This window comes from Rhipicephalus microplus, chromosome X, assembly GCF_043290135.1.
Source record: "Rhipicephalus microplus isolate Deutch F79 chromosome X, USDA_Rmic, whole genome shotgun sequence".
NCBI lineage: Eukaryota > Metazoa > Arthropoda > Arachnida > Ixodida > Ixodidae > Rhipicephalus > Rhipicephalus microplus.
This window is the reverse complement of record NC_134710.1, coordinates 177,608,246-177,631,652: the sequence shown is the minus strand read 5'-3', so window position 1 is coordinate 177,631,652 and position 23,407 is coordinate 177,608,246. Positions and strand designations below refer to the sequence as shown.

The following is a 23,407-nucleotide window of genomic DNA, read 5'->3' as shown; positions in this document are numbered from 1 at the left end:
GCGGTGCTGCCTTTGTGGCAACCAGGCTGTGCCAAATGTATGCATAGTGCAGGCAATGAGCAGCAAAATGCCGGGCACAAGCACGAACTGTTCTCGAGCTCATCTACCACTGTCTACAGTATGTGTTGTGTGTACATATAGGACTTCAAAGTGGCCGGTGTGCAATAAATTGAATTATTAATGTTCCACAAAGTTCTTTAACTTACCGTTTTGCGATTAGACATTACGACCGATAAGTTTTTCGTTATGCTAAAAAAACTGGTACCAGAAAATTTGGTTGTCGGTCTCTTTGAGAAGTGACCGCGTTATTTTGATAAGGCACAATGTTACATAGTGTAGATTTGAGTTTTTTAATTTCAATTACTTCTGGGCTCTTACACACTCTACACGTAGCATGCATGATGTGTACCCTTATATTAGATTATTCAATGTGCTTCAATATTATGTTAGGTTAATGAGTACTGCACATACTTCCACATGTTCATCGGTATTTTTTATTTGTATGATTGATCTAAACTTATGAATTAACCATTTCTCAATTCAAGCTGGGATTGTCTACACCGAAACAACTGCACCTGATTTGTTGCAGTGAAACTACCATGATCCTTCTCCAGTGATTTTTTTATGGCATTACTAGAAAGCAAGAAGACAAGTATAATACACTCAGAAAGTCAGTTTCGGCCAAAAATAGCTGTGATGCTTGCAACTGGCATTTAAGTATGGTGTCCACTATGTGAGCCATCATTGACTGTATAAAAAAAAAAAAAAAAAGCTTAGTCTGATTAGACAGTGACAAAGCGCAGCTCTGCTTCAAGCGTATAGCAGCAGTCTTCAGCGTGATCACCAAATGCCGATCTCTCGCTATGTCAGGAGTGCACAGGGATATGAATCAACACCTTCCCTTTTAGCCTCAAAAGTTGTTTTAACGACAGTAGTGCATCATATCAAACAAGCCATGAAAGGTGGCAATATTTATTTGATTCTCTACAAAGCAATTTTCTGCAGGCAAGAGTACTGACGCATGCAAAATCATTGACTCTTTCGTTATCACGCGAAAATGGTTATTTTGTATATGTCTCAGATAAATAGTTTATGTCACTTCAAAAAGTACTCTAGTGCACATTGCAGCATACCAAATTTTGTGTAATGAAATGTAGAGCAACAAAAACATTTTAGGATGAATAAAAATGTGAAAAGCATATAATTTTTGGTTGCCAGCTGGTAAACAATGTAATAAAAACACTATACAGTGGACTCTCGTTAATTCTAACTCGAAGGGACCTCTCAATTTGATTTGAATTATAGAGAACTTTGAATTATCAAAAGTTCTCAGATGACTCTGGGGGAGGTGACACCCCACATTATCATTGAGCATTGATTTTATCATCACATTTAAAAAATGTATGCAGTGAACAGAAAGCAGAGGTGTAAGGTCTACAGGTTTATTGGCCATTTATTGCTGATCAAACCTTTTAAAAAAAATCTTGAATTGCCAACTCCTTCATTGCTATAGGTATGTGCCTTTAGCGCAAAGCTCTCTCTACCAGTAGAGAAGCATCACAGTTTACCATGAGTGCACTTCGTTTCAAACACTTCTTTACTTGCAAAGCTTTCTTTTTTAAAGGCCTCAGGAGTTTTTTTTTTCATTTTTAGACTGTTAAGGATTATATAAGCACACAAATTTTTAAAAAGTGGTGGGAAAGCAACTGATATTTTCTGGTATGGACCTGAAGTATGAATTAACCAAATGATGGAGCTTGAATTAAAAGGCTTTTAAATACATTGAAAGAATAGAGGGTTAACTAAAAAATTGAATTTTGTTTGAGCTAACCGAAAGTATGAATTATTAGAGTTTGAATTATTGTGTGTCTACTGTATGTGCAAGAAAATTCACAAAGAAAATTTAGAATATACATTTTGAAGAAAAATGACCCAGGAACAGTATAAAAATAATAAATGTTGTATAAAATGTATCTATTCACAAAGACAAAGAAAATCAGAACGAAGGTGCTGCTTTGTTGCTTGATCCATGCGGTGAAGCATTGCCTGGTTTTTGATTGATTGATATGTGGGGTTTAACGTCCCAAAACCGCTATATGATTATGAGAGACGCCGTAGTGGAGGGCTCCGGAAATTTAGACCACCTGGGGTTCTTTAACGTGCACCCAAATCTGAGCACACGGGCCTACAACATTTCCGCCTCCATCGGAAATGCAGCCGCCGCAGCCGGGATTCGAACCCGCGCCCTGCGGGTCAGCAGCCGAGTACCTTAGCCACTAGACCACCGCGGCGGGGCGTTTTTGCCTGGTTTTTCATGAGACACAAGTGAACTCGTACACATTTCTCACCAAACTTTTGTCTTCTTGCGATAAGATCCTTCAGGTGTTTCAATAAAAGGATGCCGGTGATGTGAATAATCTCTCTATAAATCAGATGTCTAATAAGCGTAGCTATTTCATCTAACATCACCTCTTTCCATGATCCACCTCACTCCTCTTAGGTTGGCATTCTTATATATGCATTCAAACATATTTCTTAGCATTTTTCACATCGTAATGCAAAAAGAACAATATCGCATGCAGTTCTACAATTGTTTCTAGCTTCTCCATAGTCAGAGCCAAGATGTGTTTCGGGGCTTTCTTGTCGTTAGGAGAAGCTATGCAGCCGACGCCAGCACACTGCAACCCAGCGAAGTGTGGACCTCGCACGTAACCAGAGTAGCTATAAGATAGTGCACAGAGGTCAGCAGCTATGCACTTGCGGTGGAGGAGACAACTTGAGGCCGTAAAGAAAGCAAACCCATGAATGACTGTGAATGTTGCAGGCTGACGCAAAACATCGTGGCCATAAAACTTGAAGCTCAGCTGCTGTGATTCTCGAATTACAAGCTCGTCCTCACTTCATTCAGGTGGGGTTGCAAGACAGTTTCGAGCAGCGCATGTGTTTTGTAGCGCTTGTGCGCACCCATGCGTGCGTGACGACTTTGCCCTAAGTCCGACTAGTGACACTATACGCGACTCTGGTATAACAACACAAGCAAAACCACAGCTACTGGAAACTGGCTGAGAAGGTCATCTCAACACATTAAACATGCGGCAGACCATAGAAAATATTTTTTGTAGAATAAATTTTTTTTAACTCCTAGCAACAGCTGTCTATTGAATGGCTGGCATAAATTTCTGGCAATTATTATGGCTAAATACTGGCAAATTGTAAGGTTGATAATTTAATTCAATTCAGTCGAATCTCGATAATTCGAACTCGAAGGGGCCCGAAAATTTGTTCGAATTAATGAAAGATAAATAAACAGAGGGCTCTCCATGCAGTAGCGCATGTGCATTGAGCTAACACACGAGGAAGAAGTTTCAGGAGACTTACATTTATTCACAAATCACAGGACATCCATCATTGATTGAGGCAATCGGTGATGCGCGTCTGCACACGTTTGTCTCGCAGCGAGTCAATAAATTTCGCACGCAGCTTGCAAAGCAATTCTACTTCGGCTTCAGCATTCTCCTGGCAAGAGAAGTTGCACGCGGAAATGTCCAGCGCTGACACTCTTTAAAGACGACGACAACGACGACTGTGTACCAGCGGAGCCCAGGCATGGCCAGCACGTGACGAGAAGCAGATCGGCATTTGAGACATGGAGGAAGGTGATTTGAGAAAAAACCAACACTCCACGGCAGCTGGTTTTTTTTCTTTTTTGCTCTCTTCGCGCGCGTCTTTGAAAGGAGAGGGGGTTACGGGGCAGGGACGGGAAAAGGGGAAAGCGTGGCACCGGAGCGTGAGAGATCCCCCTCCCCCAAAGGCGCAGAGCCGTGCTCCCGCAAGGCGCAAGGGCTGCAGAAGATAATAGGGAGTTTTAGTGCTAGGTACCCAAGCGGCTTGCGTACCCAGGACGTTGGAGCGGCAGTATTGCGCATGCGCGAAACCCAAACAGATGCGTTGTAAGATCGCTGGGGCAATGGGGCCATGCGTCCGCGCGGTCATAAACAACGCTGCCACCACTGGCCTCCTAGCAGAGATAAGCTGCCCAGGTGCACATGCTGGCACATCATGTTGCCCGTGACTTCACCCACCTTCACGGCGAGCAAAGCCGAGACTGGCCAGAGCCACCACTTTGATTTCTAACTATAAAGCACAATTATTATACTGGCTAGCCACTATACGGATATCATGGCACAAAGGCGCCAACCAAATCTCGGACAGCATGAATCAGCCGCCTTGTAAGGTCCACTTTTGCAGGAACTTTCGGTATACGCACTGCTGATACTCTAGCGGTCGAGTTAAAAAAAACCAAAGTGCGAGCACCAGTAGCAACTACATTGTTTCAGCCAGATTACCAAAGCTAGAATGGCCTGGAACATAGAAACTAAAAATATGCCAGCCCCCCGACCAGCTGGATAGGTAGCGCCATCTAGCGTGGCCATAGTGAACCAGACAATCACAACATTGTTATTGCAGAAACGTTGTGCATTGTACGTCGGGTGCAAAAACCGCGCAGCGGCTTTATTACAAATGAGTAACCTTTTTATCATTTTCAACTCAAAAACATTACGCTTAAGCCAACATGTTCATGATTGTGGTTGCACGAAGTGTCACAAGATGTCGACACTATCGTTACAGCAACATTGTATTTTTCATTTTTTTTGCGATAAAAAAAGTCTCGCAATTTTGCCGGAACGGTGATTCATTCCTATGTAAGTTAAATGCAGTAAGCATCATCATTTATGGTTTGCGAAAACGTAAAGGCATACATGTTTACGTATGATGAGCTCAAAACGTTAGAAGAGGCATATTCTGGTAGGACGGTAAACGCAAACTGGTATCCGCTAACACGTTAACGTAAAAAAGTATACATACAAGCTAAAAGTTACAGAGTTAAACGTTACACTGTTGCTCTGTCGTCGCACTAGTGGGACTAAGACCGGCCGTCTGGATTGCTTGGCATCGACGGTGCCAGCTTCAGTCGCAAGTGTGGCACACATGAAAAAGCTTTTTTTGTTTTTGTTTTGTGTTGATAACTGTCATATTATTTAAAAATGATTTATTAAAATTAGTTTACTTCATGTCACTATGTAAGCTTAATTTAACATTTTAAATCGTAAACATAATTAAATAATACTTACGTGACAATTAGGATGCTATGACGCTTCGAGCGCGTGTGACCTTCATGCGGCTTGCGTTTGCGTGCGCGCCTCTATAAGGCATTCCAGTTGGGTATGGGTTGGGTACGCAACGCCGCACGCCCCTAAGCTCGCAACGCCCCAAGAGCTTGCGTATCCAGCACTAAAACTTTCTAGTGCCTTTTTCCTTTCCTTCAACCACACAACCAACCCCGCGACAGCGTTTTTATTTTCCTTTCTCCGAGCGCGACGTCGGAAGGAGAAGGGTCTTTATCTGACAACGGCATGTGGCGGAAAAGGGAGAAGCGTGACACAGGCGCGTCGCAGATCGGCATTTGAGAAAGAGCAAACATTCCACCACAGCCTTTTTTTTCCTTTTCTTCGTGCGCAGCGTTGAAGTGTCGCAGGTGCCGCAGCGGGATTGGGCAGGGTGCCGAGAGCATTTTCGGAGCACGGTATGTTCGAATTTACCGTCGCAAGTTCTTGCGCGTTTGAATTACCGGGAGTTTTCGCCCATTGGAATACACATAGCTTTGACGGGACCTCATCGCGAGTTCGAATTAACCCGAAGTTCGAATTAAGCATGTTCGAATTAATAAGATTCGACTGTATTTGGCTTGCAAAAGTTCTTTTCATTTCAGTCTCGATGAATTACTGTAGCATAATCACGAGAGGCACGCACTTTTGTCAAGTTCGCCAGCCTAGCGCACTTTTCCAACAATACATGTACATTGGTTCGCGAAAGGTCTGTCAAATATCATTATGTTGCCCAAACGGGCAAATTCAAGTTGATTCTAAATGTTCAGCGGTTGGACTAATTACTAGAAAATGCGGGATTTACGAGAAACAAATTTAACCAGCCAAAATCAACTATCCAAAGTGTCAATCACACCAGTGATCTTCCCTCGAATATGCGTGATAATGAGAGTTGGAATGCAGTGAAAAGAATTATACAAATGAAAAATTCAGTATTTTTAACAATATATTTGGACACAAAAAGAGTAGAAAAAGGGTTAACAAGTTAAACTAACAGGGTATCATTGTAAAGAAAATTAATTTCAACATCTAATTATGGTAATTATAAGTTGTGCATAGTATCATGGTGCTTGACCTTTACTTATAGAAAACCATTTGGTCAAGTTTAGACAGAGCTTTGCTATCAGTAAACACAATGAGATACAGCTTTTGTTAATATAAAAGGTTCTCTCTGTTTAGGCTAACCTTTATCTGTACTATAGAAACACTGTATGAAGATATGAAAATTAACATTCAAAAGCCTGTTCACACACATTGGTAACCAAAACATACTTAGCTTGTCATCATTTAGTTTCATTTTTTTTCAACACAGCAACACCACCTCGCAAGCATAGGTGGGGGAAACCAGCAATGTTACACTTCCCACTGTGCTCGATTGAATGCAGGTCTAAAATAAATTATTTAACGAATACATCCCATATTCTCGAACCTACCAGTCAATGACACCAATTATTTAACGAATGCATCCCATATTCTCGAACCTACCAGTCAATGACACCAAGTTAAAAAATAACTCCACAAGGGGGAAAAAATCAAGAAAAGAAAACCACGCAGAAATGAGAAAAAATCAAGAAAAGAAAACCACGCAGAAATGAGCTTCAGCTGTTTAGCTCACAGTGCAAACATCAACAAGAACAGATAACAAGAAGCAATTCCAGTATAATGAAGCAGGTTGCCTGCAATTACACATGTACAAGCAGCGAATAAGAGATAGAAAAAAAAAACAATCCAGCAACAATGCCAACCTGAACGTGGAGCTACCCGCTTCTTTCTTGAGTACTTCAACTATTTTGGTGAGAAGGCCTTTGCTCCCAGTGCACATCAAGTTGCGATCAAGGCTGCAAAAGATGTTTGTCAATTAGCACTTGTGATAACACAGGCCAAGGCATAGAATAATAAAGTGTGGTTTTCCTCTGTCTGCCATTACATCACAATACAAAAGCAACTTAACAGCCACAAGGTAACTAAACTATTCCAACTGCTTCCTTTAAAAAAAAGTCGTAGGTCCTTTTACTCAAAGTCGAAGGCTATCATGATTATCATCAGAGCTTTGAGAGATCACAATATTATTTGTATGGCACGCTGCATATTTAAGGCCATCATCTTTTGTTGATGCTGTGGCAACTACTAATAATGATGAAGTACATCAAAGCTCTTTGCAATGCTTCAACAGTTGCCACCACCCTCTCATGACACGATTGACATAGTGCAACACCTTGTGCAATTACATGCTTCTACAGTGCAATATTACATCTGGTAATGTAGCCGTATAGTCTTTTTCAGAAGCAGTTTGAAGCACTGGCGCGGCTCTGGGGTACGATACTTGACCGACATCCAGTGAATGTCATGTGAGTTTTTATGGTTGTGAAAATGTATCCATTTGAATTTTGTACCATACAACATACGGCATTTTTCAAGGCCAGCATCGGAAGAGGCACTTTAGACTTTTGACCTTAGAGTGCATTTGGGGCGTCTTTCTATCACACAATAATAATAGACATTTCACATAGTTTTCCATGTGTTATTGCTTTATGCAAAGAATTTGTAGGCTGCAAATGGCATGCCTGACACACAATGCACAACACAGAATGGTCACCATCACATGCCACATGTCATGTGACAGAATTCTTCAAAGAATAGAAGCAAGTTTTTTAGAATAAAGCTACGTGGCGTTCATAAACGTTTGATAGAAAGATGCTCCAAGTATGCCCGAATAGGCCTTTGTACATCAGAATACTACAATTTTTCCAGCGTAAATTCAGCTTCTTCAAGATTTTCACTGCTTAAAATTGAATAGTAATACAAAATTTGCCTTGGAGTTTTTTGGTCACACCTGGCCCTTGCACTATCAAAACCACACGAGTATCATCATTATCAATAACTCCCTATACTGGTGACGAGCGATCACTCCTAGCAAGAAAAGGCAGTGTTGGATATTTAACACAAAAAGATAGGCACCACGAGTTAGACCACACTTGGAACCCTCATCCCCACTGTAACATTACTACAGTACAGGTCAACGACAGTTTCTACACAAATTGCACTGGTGAGAATGCCTCCCAGCATTTTGGAGCAGCCATTGGAGCAGGCAAAATCTTCTTGTGGAGCAGACACAGGGTTTTCGGGGTACACAAAAAGCAAGAAAATTTAGATTCAATTTAGTTTATTCTTCCCTCAGTTTATATAATCATTTATACAAAGCAGCAATCACACAAATAAACAAAAGCAGGATTATGTACAGAAGCAATGACATAAGATAGTGAAGGATATTGCACAAACAAGCTCGCTGCAGCATAAAGCTCATAGCAGTGCACATACAAACACATGCACACACAGACACATTCAAAGCTCACTGCAGTAAAACTTCGTTATTACATACATACATGGCGAGAGCCACCTGGGAACGCGGCTAACTATGCACTAAATGTACAATGAATTAACCACTAAGTACATAAGCGTGAGCAGGGTTCCCCTTCAAGAGGGGGGGAGGGCAGAGGTTCGTCGCAGCACCGCCCCCCTCCCTATCAAGTCAACGTATGGGGCTGACTTTGCGACCCCCTTCCCTATTTTTTCACACGAAGCTATCACTTTCGTTTTGCCAATGTTCAGAAATGAATGGCATTCTCGTCCAATGACACGCGGTGACGACACCAAAGAGCATTTAGATACTAGTGCGGAGTCCGGGATACGCAGCCAACGCAGCGACTGACATGGCGATGAAACGGACATAATCAGCTGTTTGCGATTAATATGTACTGCAATCTGCTACTTAGCGAAAACTGACTTTTTTAAGGTGCGATACTGTTACAGGGAGCTGATCGTCTACTGTCTAGTTGCATGCAGCACTTCGCCTACTCGCCGTACACAATGTGCCTAGCCACTTCGGACCGTGCACAGATACCGCACAGAGACCATACACAACCTGCACTGCGCTTCAGACCATGCATAGATGCAGCGAGAAGCCTGTCGCATTAACATGACGATGTGAGCTTTCTGCAAGGAAAGCTCTAGCGGCCTTGGCAGCGGACGGAAGCCCGTTTGGGCTGTTGCTTCATGAAAGCGTGTGCTACACTTGCTGTCTAGGCCCTCACAGTCCACAACGCTCAACTCTACAGCAGCGAGTGGCTTTGCTTTCTGCAAAATGGTGCACGCTGAACACAGTCCCACACAACGGTTGAGGCGGCAGCGATCAGCGCTCTCAGGTATTCACCGGCTATTAAAGATGTGCAGTAGGCTCAAAGCAGCACTAAGCCACACATGTAGGCCTTTTGTTGGCGATAAGTCATATTGGCACGCTTTACGATAGTCGCCACATTGCTTTCGTTCTTTGCCAATGGTTACAAAAAAAACACCGCAGCAATGGCGCGGCAGTCAGAATAATTGATCAGCCGCTTCCATGCTTTTACAGCAGCGCAAGTAGTACAAGATGGCAACCATCACAAAAAATTCGCTCATGATGCATGCTGTCAACATTAATTTCCATTCTAAAACCACTTTGTGGTACAACAATGGCACAAATTAGACAAAAAAGACCTCTTTGGAGCAATATGGCATAGTAATTTGAAATTGCGGCAGGTTGGCGTAATTGGCGCAGATTTTCTACCACTGAAATTGGAAATACAGTCAAGCCCACATATAACAGCCCAACTTAAAACGAACTTTCGCTTAGAACAAACAATATCTGCGTGACTGTGAAAATATACATAAAATCACACTTACAACGAACGTCTCCGAGCGCCACCGATCGGTTGCAGCGAACAGGATCGGCGCTCAGCCGACTTTCGACCGGCGAGGTGCCCATACACTCTTATTGTGAAACGCCGACCCTGCCACCGCGCCCCTCTAGTTGCCTTAAAAATTTATCTGCTGCAGAAACTTGAAGGAAAACAAGGGAGACAGGAAAGGGCACATTTTCCGTTGTTTTGCTTCAAGTTTGTGCAGCAAATAAATTTTTCAAGTATGAACCAACTAGTCTGCAAAAAAGTATTGCCTCTAGTTGCCACTCTCCCCGACCGTTTTTTGTTACGCACTCGTCCATGCTTTGTGTCCCCCCCCCGCCACTCTGAGCACCCCGCATTGCCAGGCGAGGCCCGTGTTTTCACACTGCCACAGATCTTTCAAAGACCGGACGGCCATTTCCACTGTTTCTAATCGCTGGTACTGTCGTTGGCGTCACCGGCCTGGAGTGACCAGACCATTTGCCAACATCGTCGGCCACCAACTGTATCCGATAGTCTGCGTTTAGTGCACGCGCGTACGCTACCCCACCGACTCTGATAATTCGCGATTCGTTTTGTGTTTAGGACCTGTTCTCGCTCACTTCATACTCGGCTCAGCATGCCCTCCACACGCGTGTGGAAGTGTGAAAACGGCTGTTAATTTGCGCGGAACGAATCACGAAATATCGAAGTCGGTGAGGCCACGCAAATCCGCCGGCCCAACAAAACGATTTTTTGACCACGACTGCCAATTCTTAGAACATCGCCGCGTGCGCCAATCCAGGCAGTTGTGCTTTGACTTATGTGCGTGGAGGCACTCTTTCACGTTTTTTTACGCGCGCGTTTTGCGAACCTTTCATTCCTTCCTTCATGGGACCTTTCAAGCAAGCTACCCAACCTACGTCCTTCCCGCGTGTTTTGCTTTTCAAGGTCGCCCTCCCGCCCTCTCCTCCCTCTCTTCACCCCTCTCCTAATCACAACCCCTTCGCCCGTCTCCACCGCTACGCAACACCAGCTACGCTGACTCGAGTTAGTTTCGTTTTCTGACTAGAAACGGGCCCAGATCTGTTCCGCGCGTTCTGGCATGTGTGTCGCGTGTGGGCGTCTTGCTCGCTCTTGGTGTGCGTGTGTGATCAGGATGGCAGACAGGAGGTCTTGCGCGCTTTTTCCTGCTGCTGAACAAAAGGTTGAAAGCGTGACCACTTGGCTTGGGCGTAATCCGCGCGTTAGGTGCCGCATTGCGGAGCGCTTGCTCATTGCTGTTGACCACCTGGCTTGCCGCTTCGGGCGTCCCGGTATTCGGTTGTCGAGCTGGTGGGCTCGACAACCGAATACCTGGACGTGGGCGGTAGTGACGTTGATGGTAGTGACGGCTACATGCACGCGAAACTGTTTTCGCGAGGCCGACTTCGTCGACGTCAGGCCCGATGCCGCGCCTGAAGCTTCCTAACAGGATCACTTCGGCAGCGATTCGTGGCAGCGTGCCGTCAACTTCGACATGGGAGAGCGGGTTGAATATTTGTTGCGATAGTTTCATTACGGCCGATGATGATGCCGACACCGCGGAACCGTGCACAGATTAGGGCATTGTGAACGAAGTACGTGTACATGGCAAGATCGATCCAGAGGAATTGAATTGCGAGAAGGACGAAACTTTTGGAGCCAGTCCCTCATGCAGCTTATGCCACGGGCTTTGGCGAACAAGCACGCTGCTGTTTGAAATAAACTAGAGACCGCACTTATTGCTTCTGCTCTTCGAAACACGTGCATCACGGACTTTTTTGGGCAAAAAAGTTTGTGTTTTCACTCCCAACTTTTTAAAAGTTGTGTTTCATTTACTACGAACTTCGAGATACATCGAACGGATGCCGCGTCAGGCTCAGGTTCGTTATAGGCGGGCTCGACTGTATCTCGCTCCTTTGCCGTGCTCACTGTGAAGCCTATGAACTGTGGGGCATGCTAGTACTACCTCCATGAAGTTTGTCATCAGGACTCCTACATACATACACGTCACTACGAAACCACCAGCTCGTCACGCTAGTCATATAAAACACCAGATTATTTAGCCTCATAGTGTTGCCCCAGGGACTGTGCCTGCTCGTAATTAAGTGACCTAATTCTCAAGAACACAGTCTTTCATGGTACTGAACACAGGAAGACCTCACTGATGCACTTTGCTGGGTAGACCATGGTAAGCACCACCTTGTGGCTGGTTTTTTGTTCACATAACAGGCTTTTCACTTGTGTCCAGGTACAGGTACAAAGTTGCGATTGTGCCTCGTATTCGATAAATTGTTTAACAGGGCTTATTTCAGATATAGATGGCAGTGATAAGCTTAGCGCCAGTACGCCAGTGCCTCATATTCAATGAATTGTTTAAGAGGGCTTATTTCAGTCATAGATGGCAGCGATAAGCTTAGCGCCAGTACTCCATGCCAATCTTCCTTACTGTACAATTTTTCTGTTGCAGGGCCTCACAATATTTTCTCACTTTTATTTCTTGCCTAATGAACAGATGAAAAAATTTCTCCTCACTTCACATTCGAGTAAATATGGTACTTGCCAATTTGTGAACATTAAAATTGTGCAAATATGTCACAGTGAAGTAGGAGCAGGAGAAAGTGGGAATAACACACATTTTAAAGTGAAGCTTCATTCGCCTTTACAAATGCTTTTTATTGCATGGCCTTCGAGATGTGCAACCTTGTGACGCATATTTAGTGTTTTCGGTTTTTAAACATGTGTCTCGAAAGTAAAACTTCTTTTGGGCCTAGTTGGTTCATAGCCATAGAATATACTTTTACAGCGCAAACATAAAACGATCCACAAAGAAAGCGACGACACACACCAGCGCTGACTAACAACTGACTTTATTTCGGGATATGTCAATGCATAAATACCTCCTGGGCAACCTCACCGCACATGCGCCACACATCTCGACAGATAACAGACACTCAGAGGAACAATCAGAGTTGACAAAAGAAATGAAACCTTGTATTACATACGTGATGAAATGAACTGAAACTCAGATGGGAGCAGCGTCAGAGACGTGTCGCTTATACAAAGCTGAGCCCTTTTTCTGATATGATAGGCTTCCAAAGCCAGCAGCGCATGTTCATTGTTACTCCTACCAAGGATCGACGTCCCTTCAAAACGTGGCTCACAATTGCAGCAAGAATTAATATGAGCCACAAGATGGGCTCCTTTATCTTCGTTCTTGTTAACTTTTTGAGCGTGTTCCCTGAGCCGCTCGTTGATACATCTTCCAGTTTTTCCGACGTAGAACTTGCCACACGAGAGCGGGATGGCATAAACCACGCCGACGGCACACGGGACATAAGTCACACCGTGTCGGATTTTGCAACCTCCTCTGTTCATACCGCAAGTGCGGGAGCACAGCTTGGAAAGCTTGTTCGGGGCAGACAGCGCCATAGCGACCCCATGTCTGCCTGCCACTTTCTTAAGCTGATGGGATATCCCATGCATATACGGGACCACCACAGGCCTCGCTTTGTCCTGTACGGCGTCCGCCCGCTTGGCAGTTTTCTTTTTCTGGAAGAGCGTTTCCGCCACTGCAATCAAAAGCGACCTTGGGAACCCCGCAGCCAAAAGTCGGCTGATCTGATTTGCGAAACTATCGTGCATCTTGTGAGTGCATGATTTTCTAAGCGCCGCTTCCATGGCCCCCATCGCAATACCTCTTTTCACAATTTTCGAATGCGCCGACTTAAAAGGTAACAAGTCCTTAGTTGCGCGTGGATGATAGGACCAACACACATGACGTTCACAAAACTCGAGCCTTAATTCTAAAAACTGTAAAACACCATTCTGTGGGAGCTCAAAAGTAAACACCAGACCTCGTCCTTCTCTGCTAAAATCACCTAAAATCTTAGTCACCGAGTCCTGGTAGGAGGAGTCTATAGATAATAAAACCAAAAAATCATCGACGTACCTAAAAACCTTTACAATCTTTCTCGCGCTAAAACCTATGCTTAAAGAGCAATCCACATTTGCTAAAAAAATATCTACAGCCAGAGGCGCCAGACAGGAACCAATACATATGCCATTACGCTGCAAATATGGCTGGTCATTAAAAACGATAAAAGTGACCTTAAGATAAAACTCTAAAAGGCTCAAGAAATTGCTCAAAGAAACACCGGCAAAATTCTGAAAAGGCACAGCCCCATAGGCCTCAATGCAATGTGGGTTATGGATTCTCAGTTGACATAGAAGATTTGTTTTATTCTGTACCCCAGCATGAGCTTATGTCTTCTGTGCAAGCGTGCATTGAGGCCTATGGGGCTGTGCCTTTTCAGAATTTTGCCGGTGTTTCTTTGAGCAATTTCTTGAGCCTTTTAGAGTTTTATCTTAAGGTCACTTTTATCGTTTTTAATGACCAGCCATATTTGCAGCGTAATGGCATATGTATTGGTTCCTGTCTGGCGCCTCTGCTTGTAGATATTTTTTTAGCAAATGTGGATTGCTCTTTAAGCATAGGTTTTAGCGCGAGAAAGATTGTAAAGGTTTTTAGGTACGTCGATGATTTTTTGGTTTTATTATCTATAGACTCCTCCTACCAGGACTCGGTGACTAAGATTTTAGGTGATTTTAGCAGAGAAGGACGAGGTCTGGTGTTTACTTTTGAGCTCCCACAGAATGGTGTTTTACAGTTTTTAGAATTAAGGCTCGAGTTTTGTGAACGTCATGTGTGTTGGTCCTATCATCTACGCGCAACTAAGGACTTGTTACCTTTTAAGTCGGCGCATTCGAAAATTGTGAAAAGAGGTATTGCGATGGGGGCCATGGAAGCGGCGCTTAGAAAATCATGCACTCACAAGATGCACGATAGTTTCGCAAATCAGATCAGCCGACTTTTGGCTGCGGGGTTCCCAAGGTCGCTTTTGATTGCAGTGGCGGAAACGCTCTTCCAGAAAAAGAAAACTGCCAAGCGGGCGGACGCCGTACAGGACAAAGCGAGGCCTGTGGTGGTCCCGTATATGCATGGGATATCCCATCAGCTTAAGAAAGTGGCAGGCAGACATGGGGTCGCTATGGCGCTGTCTGCCCCGAACAAGCTTTCCAAGCTGTGCTCCCGCACTTGCGGTATGAACAGAGGAGGTTGCAAAATCCGACACGGTGTGACTTATGTCCCGTGTGCCGTCGGCGTGGTTTATGCCATCCCGCTCTCGTGTGGCAAGTTCTACGTCGGAAAAACTGGAAGATGTATCAACGAGCGGCTCAGGGAACACGCTCAAAAAGTTAACAAGAACGAAGATAAAGGAGCCCATCTTGTGGCTCATATTAATTCTTGCTGCAATTGTGAGCCACGTTTTGAAGGGACGTCGATCCTTGGTAGGAGTAACAATGAACATGCGCTGCTGGCTTTGGAAGCCTATCATATCAGAAAAAGGGCTCAGCTTTGTATAAGCGACACGTCTCTGACGCTGCTCCCATCTGAGTTTCAGTTCATTTCATCACGTATGTAATACAAGGTTTCATTTCTTTTGTCAACTCTGATTGTTCCTCTGAGTGTCTGTTATCTGTCGAGATGTGTGGCGCATGTGCGGTGAGGTTGCCCAGGAGGTATTTATGCATTGACATATCCCGAAATAAAGTCAGTTGTTAGTCAGCGCTGGTGTGTGTCGTCGCTTTCTTTGTGGATCGTTTTATGTTTGCGCTGTAAAAGTATATTCTATGTGTCTCGAAGATTACCTTTTGCGCATCAAAGCCGTTGAACGCAACGGCTGCCAGCTACAAAGCCACCGAGTGACATCGATATCGCCAACATGTCGATGGTGGAAAGCCGGCTCGGCGTTGTGTCTTTTGTGCCTTGTGGACGTATGTACTTCTTGCCTCGTTCCAGATAAATCCTTATTGAGGAGTTGAACTGAACCTTGATCCGCACATAGTGATTTAAGTCATGACTGGCGCTTAGAGCGGCGTCTAGTAATGCACTGCCGTAAACTTCCCTTGTGGGTCAGGTGATGACTTCAGGTGCATGATTGCCGCTGACAATGGCGTACGGTGCCTCATTGAATTCTGACTTATCAGCGTTTCCGGGCACCATTCCGGACAATGAGCGACTTCATCGGTACAGATGACTACGTAGCTGTTTCTGACTGCATTGATGCCAAGATGATGGCTGCCATTGCTGCTGCCGCGGAAGTGTGGCCGTGCGGCTATGAATATGCAAACGTCTTCGCCGCCACCGCTAACCAACCTTTTGCTGCACTACAAAGCTTGCATTGGTGTTCTGCATCAATCAACGCTGTTGTGGTCGAAGGAGCTGAATTCGCTTATTTGAGAAGTTTTAATGATATTGAGGATGACTGGAACTTAACAATGCTCAGGAAGCAAGAAAAGTTTAGCAACTATTTTCTTGCGAAATAAAGTGCAGTAACTTGCACTTCACACCTCACTGTGAGCGAATTTATGTTACTGCTTGTATTGATTTCTGAGGCCTTAAATGCTTTAACTTAGGCCCTAAATAGACATATTTTGTACTTCGAATTCTCGACATATATCGAAATATTTTGCGATCACCTTACAGTTCAACATATCTGGAATTCACTGTGTACCGTATTTACTCGTGTAATACTTGCACTCGCATAATTCTCGCACCTCCCACATCGCCCAAGAAAAAATACGATTTTTTTTTCCTCAAGTAATTATCGCACCCCCGAAAACTGCCGCAATGATGATGATAGCACGCACCATTGATGAGCCATTGATGATGATAGCACGCACCATTTGGCGCCATCTCTTAAGCATCAAGTGTACTATTGCACGGACATTCAATCCAATCTAAGCCAAGCCGAAGTGGCCAGTGCGCGTTGTGGCGTGTTTTGTGTGTTGTGTCGGTAATCTTGGCACGTTATGGGGCGATACTGAAGCCACACAGCTGCGTCAAGTTGCAAGTGATAGATCATGCGCTAAACAATGGCAACAGGGCCGCAGGTAGGCCCTTCGGAGCCTACGAGTTTTGTGTTCGCTACTGGTGACCGCAGCTGCAAGCCACCAAGACCCGTTGGGCCTGCCGTGTGTCTAAAACAGGAATTGATGGTAAACTTCATTTCTTCGGAAGAAAACTGCGGACGATTCTGTTCAATAGCCATCAGCCCAATACTGACGTCCTACGCTTACCTTTTGAAAACTCCTGTTGAGCGACGAACGCTACCGCTATGCCCGCAACGTTCACAAGCTTTGCGTATGGTATTCTAGTTCTCGACTATTTGCTTCCACTTTTTGTGTCTCAAATAAATCTTGCCTTGTGTTGAACCTCTGCTTTTATTGTTGAGGTAAGTTCTAATTAGTACTTCTTAAAACTTGCTGTTAGTTGCTGGTGTGAGAATCCCGATTTGCGGCCACTTCATTTTCTTTTTCGATCTCTGCGTTTTCGTGGAAAGTTTTCTCCGCGTAATTCTCGCACCCCCCCACTTTGCATCGGCTTTCTAGCAAAAAAAGAGCGAGGATTATGCGAGTAAATTCGATATGTGCGTGTGTGTGTGTATATATTGTACTTACTCATGTAATGAACGCACCTTTTTTCTCAAAAAATTGGAGCAAAGTTGGGGGGTGCATTTTTTACGTGGTGTAAACGTTTTTGAGAGGAGCAAAAAATGCGGTAATGTAAAAAAAAGTTAGGTCGCTTAACCTTACTCGATTGACATATGCATATACTGTTTCAAAACGGCTTCATTTTTGTACTTTACTCGTCTTCGGTGGTTGATAACGCTATCTTTTGCAAGCTGTCCCTGGGCCGTCTGCACTCGCCATAAAAGCGTTTTGAGGCTCTTTTCTCACAATTGTTTAACCGCAACAGTTATATTTGCTGTGATCTCGAGGGGCTCCCAATAGCGTGCGCTACGACACACTTTGCCAACTTCGCGGCAACCTCGCACGACGATCGAGACGACGCTGTTAAGATTGTAGGAAGTAACCAACATTGCAGCAAACTACCCCCGAAGCATCAAAACAAAGCGTCGATAAAAAGAGTAACGACAAAATACAGCTGCCACTTTACTGCTACATGAAAAGTTCCTCTACGTGCGAGTAACAAGCAAAGCGAGAATCAGGGGTGCCACTATGTTGTGGAAAATATCGCAATCTTTTCAAAAAAAGTGATTTTTTCTGGTTTTCAAAAAACCTGCGACGTGATAGTGACGAACGACCCTTCGCAACAGTATATCGTCGTTGTCGCTCGAAAATTGCGTGCACGTGGTTGGGCTTTTTTTCATATTCGCAGGATGCGACCGGTTGGCGCGGCAGTTTCATGTCCTTCGCTCGCTGTGTGCTTATTAGCTGGGATGTCTCTACACTCACACCGTTCGTGAACCCCATTGTGGCGCACAAATAAAACCGGAGACGTGCCGCGCACAGATAGAAATAAAAACAAAACGGCAACAGGTGAAGAACGGGAGGGTGCGAGCCGAGGGGGGTGGGCATAATAATAAAAAATGGAAGAGATCCAACGGGTGAGGCGGTGCCAGATGTCGGTTAGCAGGACTGCAGCGGATCAACGTAGAGGGCGCGTTTATTACGCAGGGGGAAAAAATCTAAATTTTGATGACTGAAGTTGAGGATGCGTTCATTATGCGAGTGCATTGGTTCCGCAAGTAAATACGATATATATATATATATATATATATACGTGTGTGTGTGTGTGTGTGTGTGTGTGTGTGTGTGTGTGTGTGTGTGTGTGTGTGTGTATAAATATATTAAAGGATGAAAGCAAAATTTTGCGAAATGGTGCTTTGGAGCAGCCTTAGGTGTCTTTGGAGCAGGAAAAAATGCTAGTTTAGGGCTGCTATTGGTGTTTTCAGGGCATATGCATGTTCCCAACAACTCCTGAAGTCTATAACATCATTTAAGCATCTCATAAATATTTATATTCACTATTAAACATGCAGTACGCTAGTATGCAGCAAGTATATAAGCAGTATAGTAACAGCATTCGTGTACATCATGGGAGGGGGGGGTTCAGGCAAGTTCGGACTTTGCTTAGCAGTGTTCAGGCTGAGCAGGAAGGATGCAAGTGTCTCTCTCGAGATTTAGCACATTATATTACTGAGTTATCTGTTAAGTATAGCGCGATCAACTTGATAGATGGCTGTTTATCTTTCACTGCATATCTGTAATAAATGCTCCTCAGCTGTGTCAACTATGCAAATCGCAAAAAGGTGAAAAAACAACAACATGAGACTGAATATAACAATGCCATTGCTCAAGCTCAGACCCCATGCTCGTTTTTTTTTTATTTTATTTCAAAGCATGACTTAATGCTTATACAAATAAAGATATAACCCACATTAAAAAAAAAAAAACAAATTAGCCACCTTAGTCTCATTTGTGTGACCCCTTGCGATGTTTCTGGATTGATGCTGCTGAGTAGCTTGCTTTTGGTTTTCTTTTAAGGCTCACTGGATGGTTCCAATACCATTTCGGAACAGGTTTAAAGCAATTACTATTAAAAATTACTGTTTGGAGCAGCACTTTCATTATATATATATATATATATATATATATATATATATATATATATATATATATATATATATATATGCCTATTTTCTATTTTACCTCCTTGTGAACTTGTCTGTATGCATTAGCTCAAAATAAACTCATCCTTGTCTCTTCATCAGCAAAGTCCACCAATGAGACATTAGAAGACTAACGAGAATTTCATGAGAACAAATAAATTTTTTTGTATAAATCAAATAAATCAATATTAACAAAATTGCAAAGCACAAAGAAGTTCATGAAGCTTACAGAAACTTTGATTGGATTGGCAAGTACAACAAGCCCTTGGCTTAGTTTCTGCCCTCCAACAAAGGGGGAAAAGACTTAATTGCAGTGGTTTACTAACCTTGGACTTTCTACACTTCGTGCTTGTTCTGAAACAAAAAGAGGGTGGGGAGAGATCAAAACACGCCCACACACAGACGTATATAAGGCAAGCAACCACTAGTGCTTTTACGTTTTAACGAAAAATGGGGATACATCACAGTCAAAACTGAAGCTAAATAGTATACGACTGCTGTTCAAATATGAAAACTGCATGGCACACTATACTATATCAAAACTCCTTCAGTAAACGTATGCATTAATTTTTCCAGTATTATCAGGCATCTAAACTTACGATGTAGTGATCGTAGTATACCAAAATAAATTAACTAGGTGTTAACAAGAAAAAACTAAATCTTTGTAGTATTGCAGAATGTCTATGATAATTCTTTTGAGAGCATACAAAACATTCATATTATCTTGAATGCATACAACCTAAAACAAGCTATCTAGTACATAAAAATGAACCCGAACTTTATTAGGCTAGACCTTTTGACCAAAAAGCTTATAAACCATATTTAGACTTTTCTGTCTGACATCCTCAATAATCCGTGTATAATTTGCATAAAGCCACTCAACGATTTCATTGCTCATGCTGCCCGCATTTAGGCAACAGCATGAGCATGCAGATCAAACAACAAAAATCACTATAAGAAATCTATTTTTGGGAAACATGTTTTTCAGTATTTCAAGTGCCTAATCTAACTGTACAAAGGTTTTAAAGCGATTGGTTTAAAGGGGTACTGACACAAGATTTCAGAGCTGAGATAGCCTGCGGGGTCGATTCTCGTGAACATTTATATATCATCTGCAAGATATCAACAGCGAATATAGCTTGGAAGGTATTTTAAATTTATCTTGAAGTTTGCGTTAGCGATCGACTCCATAGCACTATAGACACCATCAGGGGGGCCCAGAGGTGACCCCCTACTTCTCTCACGTCACCACGCTACGGTCAACAAAACAAGTTTTGATGACGTCATTGCTGCCATTTTTCTTTTGCCATGTTAGTTCCCGCAGTCTTTATTCCTCAGCGGCTGGTTGCGAGTGCGTGATGCACGCTTAGAAAGTTATGTATTTGGCAACATTCCAGTCCTGTTTCCTATTCGAAAATATTTCTTTATGCGGACCACGCGGAAGTCCGTCACAGTTTTGTGTGCTGACGTGGTCAAAAGCTGCACACGCTAGGTGGCGACAGTTGCACTCAGTTCTGGAACTCTCTCAAACTGAAACCTATTCATAATGAGGGCCCTGTAATTAATTATCTATTGCATACTGTAGCAAACGATGTGTCGTGTCATGACTAACAAACCCCCAGCAACGCATTGCAGCAGAAAAACACGAGGCCAAGGTTTTTTTTTTTTTGTCAGTACCACTTTAGCGCTCCAAAACCACCATATGAATATGAGAAAGGCCGTAGTGGAGGGCTCCAGAAATTTCAAGGGTTTAAAGCGAGGCAGTCAATGGAACCTGACAGGATGAACTTCTGCTACCTCAGTACAACTCAGCCCGCTCATCAGAAAAGAAATGTTCTCCCTGGTACAGTATTTCGCCTCCATTTTCCACCCGATGCTTTGATCACACTAAAGGCAAATGTTAAGTGGGCGTTTTATTGTTGAAATAGCGGTCCAGAAACCTCATGGTGCTAGTTTTGTGCGAAGAAAGTGCTTATTTTAAAACATAAATAAAATCACAGTTTAATGATCTGCATCCTGTTAGTACACTTCAAATCACCCGTGCTTGGAAAGCGGTCATTGGGCACTGTTACCATGCTTAATGTTGCCTGCCTTTACTATGCAGCTGCCGACACCAGTAACAGCACAGCGAAAATAGCGGGAGCCAAAGTAGCAACAAGAGCCATTGAACAATTTTCTGCGATCTCGAAGGCCATGATTCTGCTTGCTTGGTTCAACTGCGACCTGCTAGATCGCACCCCCTATCCAGCCTAACCAGCCAAGAACTTAAGTTTTGAGCCACTCGTGCTATTTCCCATACTAATGCCAGGAGGTTCTTTCTATAAATCAAACAGAAACAGACAAGCAGCATTTTATTACGTCTCTTGACGCACAGAAAGATCCATGCTATTGCAGCATTATCTGTCACCACCGTAAGCTTGCACCTGAAAAGATAATGCCGGAATCCATCATCGACGCTCCGTACCACCACAAGACATTCCAGCTCATAGGAGTGGTAGTGGCGCTCGGTGTCTGAAAGTCTCCTGCTGGTATAAGCGACAACATGTTCTATGCCATCCTGGTCACGCTGCACTAAAACTGCCCCTAAACCAACTTGGCTGGCGTCGGTGTGCACTTCAGTGCTCCAGTCATCACTGAAATGACTTAGTATAGGGTAGAAAGTGAGCTTTTACTCTATCGTTTGAAAAAAATTTTCTTGCAAGGCACCCCATTCAAACCGTGTTCTTTTTAAGGAGGTCACTCAAGGTAGCTACGATCCAGGCAAAGTACAGAATACGAAGCCATGCCCATAAATGAATGCACCTGTTTCAAACAAGTTGGTGTTGGATACTCTTCCACTTCCACAGCAGCGATGCGCTCCGGAAGTGGCTGGATGCCGATATGTGATATATTATGCCCAAGGTATGATATCTTAGACAGGACGAATCGGCACTTCTCAGGGTTTAAACAGAACGCCGCCTCATACAGCCTGCAGTACTTTATTCAAATTTCGAAGATGTTCATCCTCTGTCTTGCTAACGACCAGAATGTCGTCCAAGAAAAATAGCACCGAGTTGATCACCCGCTGAAATGTACTAGGAGCAGTTCGAAGTCCAAACAGCATGCAGTTGAGCTTGTACAACCCCAAAGGAGTGGTAAAAGCTTTCTTCATTTCATGGTCCTCGGCGACGTTGATTTGCCAGTAGCCTGCGTGTAAATCAAGAGATGAAAAAACTTGTAGTTGTGTACTGTATCAACAGCATTGTCAATGCAGGGTAAGGGGTATAAGTCAGGCGTTGTGCATGCGTTCAGCTGTCGGTAATTCACGCAAAAACACAACGACCTGTTTTTCTTATTAATGAGAACGACAGGTGCCGCCCATAGGCTAGATGAAGGCCTAATAATGCCCATGACAAGCATTCCAGCTAATTGTTCCACAAGCACTGCACGCTCTCACTAAGCGTATCTTTGCAGTGGTACAAATATTTGGGGGTGGCCACCTGTCAAGATATGATGTTGAAATAAATTGGTGCTGTTCTGCAGTACTGTCAGCGAAGACTGCTTGATGATTAACTAATCTAGAAGATAGAGTGGGCCAACTAGACAGCTCACCTGTCGGTGGCTCGGGACAGTCGATCCAGTTGATGAAGGCTGGAGCTCCACATGGCCATGATCTATGGTGAGCTGGATGTCGGACAGCACGAAATCCACTCCCAGAATCATGTTGGCAAAAAGGTCTTCTGAGAACGAAACAGCTGGCAATACTTTAGTCCCGCTGATGTCCGAACGGAAATGTCGAGCATGCCCACTAGCATAGCACTTCCTCCATGTCCGAGGAGCTAAGGTTGCATCCACAGACGAATAGTGCCTGGAGCGTGACATCAGTGTAGTGCCGTATGTTCTGCACCGGTATCTATCAGCGCTGACAAGTCCCCAATTCCATCGCATGAACTGATAACCAATGAATCAGACAAGCCTGGTAACGCATTTATCTCGGGAAAGATTG

The 23,407-nt window shown here is 43.8% G+C and overlaps 1 protein-coding gene across 2 annotated transcripts in view; it reads right to left on the bottom strand.

Moving 5' to 3' along the window:
- Positions 1-23,407, bottom strand: part of LOC119177222 (short transient receptor potential channel 4-associated protein) — a 238,014-nt gene that overhangs the window by 67,535 nt on the left and 147,072 nt on the right. For both annotated transcript variants that reach the window (XM_075878275.1, XM_037428640.2), the window contains exons 16-17: positions 19,749-19,776; positions 6,911-7,003 (exon numbers count right to left, since the gene is read on the bottom strand). In XM_075878275.1, the coding sequence (XP_075734390.1) occupies positions 6,911-7,003; positions 19,749-19,776 (121 nt within the window). The remainder of the gene's footprint in view (positions 1-6,910; positions 7,004-19,748; positions 19,777-23,407) is intronic.